Below are 2500 nucleotides of genomic sequence, written 5' to 3' on the forward strand. Positions count from 1 at the left end.
ATGATTAGTTGGTACATACTTTACTGCAATCCTTCCATGTCACTATTAACTGGTATGTTCTGATTAAGCTGAATATTTGTTAAAAGATTCTTACAAAGTCCAGACACTGGGTCTGATCTGTTCTGTTGTGCGTGCGTGTTTGTTTGTTTTGAATGGTTTATTTACTGATAAATTTACTGATACAATACTTTCATCTTCCCTGAACAGGGACCAGGTATATGTTTGTAAGAAAATTCATTGCATTATATAGTCTGGTTCCTGCAGTGAATGTATAACAAGTCATGTTACTTCCAGTATTGCGAATATACTAAGCTGTGGCTGTGCAGAAACTATTTCTATACATTAGAAAATATCTCTCTTTCTTTATTACCCAACTCTTTACTGGTTTTCATGATATTTTAATGATCTCATTAAATGGTTAACTGGTGTCTAAGAGATGGTCCTTCTGTCACTTGACGACTTTTAATCCAGTTGATTCTAGTCACTGTTATTTTGATATTCATTTTCATGTATTTTTGTTTGAGTCCCTGGATTATTTGAGAACAGTGTTTGATTTTGAAAGTTAAAATAACAGAAATGGTGTATAGAGTAGTAGTATTGTATACAATGTTATGATCAGTATCCAACCCAAAAGATTCCTTTCTGTTGCACCTTTGTTCTCTTGTTTAACACCCATTATTTCTGCCACATTTCTCAGGAAGAGGATGGAGACCCAGGAATAACCACACAACCATTGTCACAGCAAAACTTGGGACCCATGTCGTAACTACAGATCCCGTAGCCCTGACATCAGACCCACAGTTCTACACAGAACTTTCCTGGGAGCTGGAATCCCACATTATTCGAAGGTGGGTGATGCTAGACTCCAGAATGAGTGTAGACCTAATAATGTGTGACATCATTTATATGTAGTGATGCCTCTGTTCAGTCCGTATGTATTATGTTAAAGACTTGCATGTAGTGATTTGTTTATCTTAAATACCATGTAAAGTCTGAAAGTTTGAAATTGTAGAGCTATTCTTTACTTCTTGATATTTCTATCTTAATAAATTTGATACTGTCTGGCAAGTTTCTTCCAGCCATACACGTTGGATCTGGTGCATTGCCACAGGTAATGCATCCAAGGAGATCAACCACATCCATGTCAGCTCGTACGAGAATCCTCTAGGATTTGATAGCGTACAGTTCTGTTGCTGATCATAGACTGGTTGTTGCTACTTTCCAGGTCCATTTCAAAATCACCCTGAGACTTTGAGGAATTATTCTGTATACCAACACTGAAAGAGCTCTAAAGTGTGGTGGTAGATCTAGCTTCTTTTACCCATAGTCTCTGGGAGAAAATGGGGTTTACTTGGCCTCCACTCTGGGTAGTATGTCCAGCTGACTGGGCTTGCCAATGAGAAGCACTTGCTGCTCTGCACCAAGAAAGTGATATGATTTTTTTTTTATATGCAAATCATGATTTTAATATTTTTGTATATTCAGAGATGATGTGTATTTTAGTTGTTAGATCAAACCTGTAATAGGCTAATTATGTACATTAGAGACCATTTCATTAAATAAGGCATGTTACATTCTGTGCACAAGATTGAATGTGGTTTTATTGAAGGATTTAAAAAAAAAAAAAAAATCTTTACAAAATACGAGATTGTTTGCAGTGACATACAAGGCTGCTGCCCCCACAGCTTCTTTTCTTCCCTTATTTGTACTTCAAGACAGTCACAATAGCAGAGCATCAAAAGACAATGGGAGTAGTTGACATGAGGATACAAATCTTGTAAACGAAAGTGAACGTTACTTACAGGTTCACATCAGCAGCAAGAAAGCAAACTATTTTGGTGTGTGGCATCTTCCACACATGACAGGTGAATTATTTTTGTGCTAAAATTCAGCCTTTATACAAAACAATAGCCAGTCATAGCATTATACATCCTGTTCTCCCTCAGGCAATGTCCCCGAGCATGTGGTGTGGGCATAATGGTCCCCTATAAAGAACAGCACAAAATGTAATGCATGCATCATTGAAACATGATGTGAATGACCTGTCTCCCAGAGTTGCACCCAAGTCAGCTATGACATGATAATGTCACCAGAGTCATGGCCAAGTCAGCCATGATGTGAATCCCACATCATCTGTAGGCTATGAGTTTATGTGAATTCAGGAGCTGAACAGGTATGCTTTTCAACACCTGCATGGACTGGATAAGGGGTAGAGCTGTCCCCTAAAGTCATTATGGGTAACATCAAGGTTACCAACCTTGACTTTTCTGGTTATGGTTCCATATTACCAGTCTTTGGAGACTTGAGTAGCAACTATCAATGCTTTTCGCAGAGGCAAATTTGTTCAGTCACTATGTGTTTGCAGCGAGGATATAAAAGTCACAGAACTTTCTGTGTGACTTGGTTGTGTAGTTCACACCAGGAAATCAGTAAATGGATTGGCCTGGTGGCAGGAACCATAAACTCTCAACAATAGTATTTACAGATTCTGTTTCCTGTG

General features: G+C 38.2%; 1 protein-coding gene across 1 annotated transcript in view; it reads left to right on the forward strand.

Moving 5' to 3' along the window:
* Positions 1 to 2500, forward strand: part of LOC125045576 (centrosomal protein of 120 kDa-like) — an 18732-nt gene that overhangs the window by 5906 nt on the left and 10326 nt on the right. The window contains exon 2 of the mRNA XM_047642913.1: positions 698 to 848. Within this exon, the coding sequence (XP_047498869.1) occupies positions 698 to 848 (151 nt within the window). The remainder of the gene's footprint in view (positions 1 to 697; positions 849 to 2500) is intronic.

Source organism: Penaeus chinensis, chromosome 37 (assembly GCF_019202785.1).
Source record: "Penaeus chinensis breed Huanghai No. 1 chromosome 37, ASM1920278v2, whole genome shotgun sequence".
Taxonomy (NCBI): domain Eukaryota; kingdom Metazoa; phylum Arthropoda; class Malacostraca; order Decapoda; family Penaeidae; genus Penaeus; species Penaeus chinensis.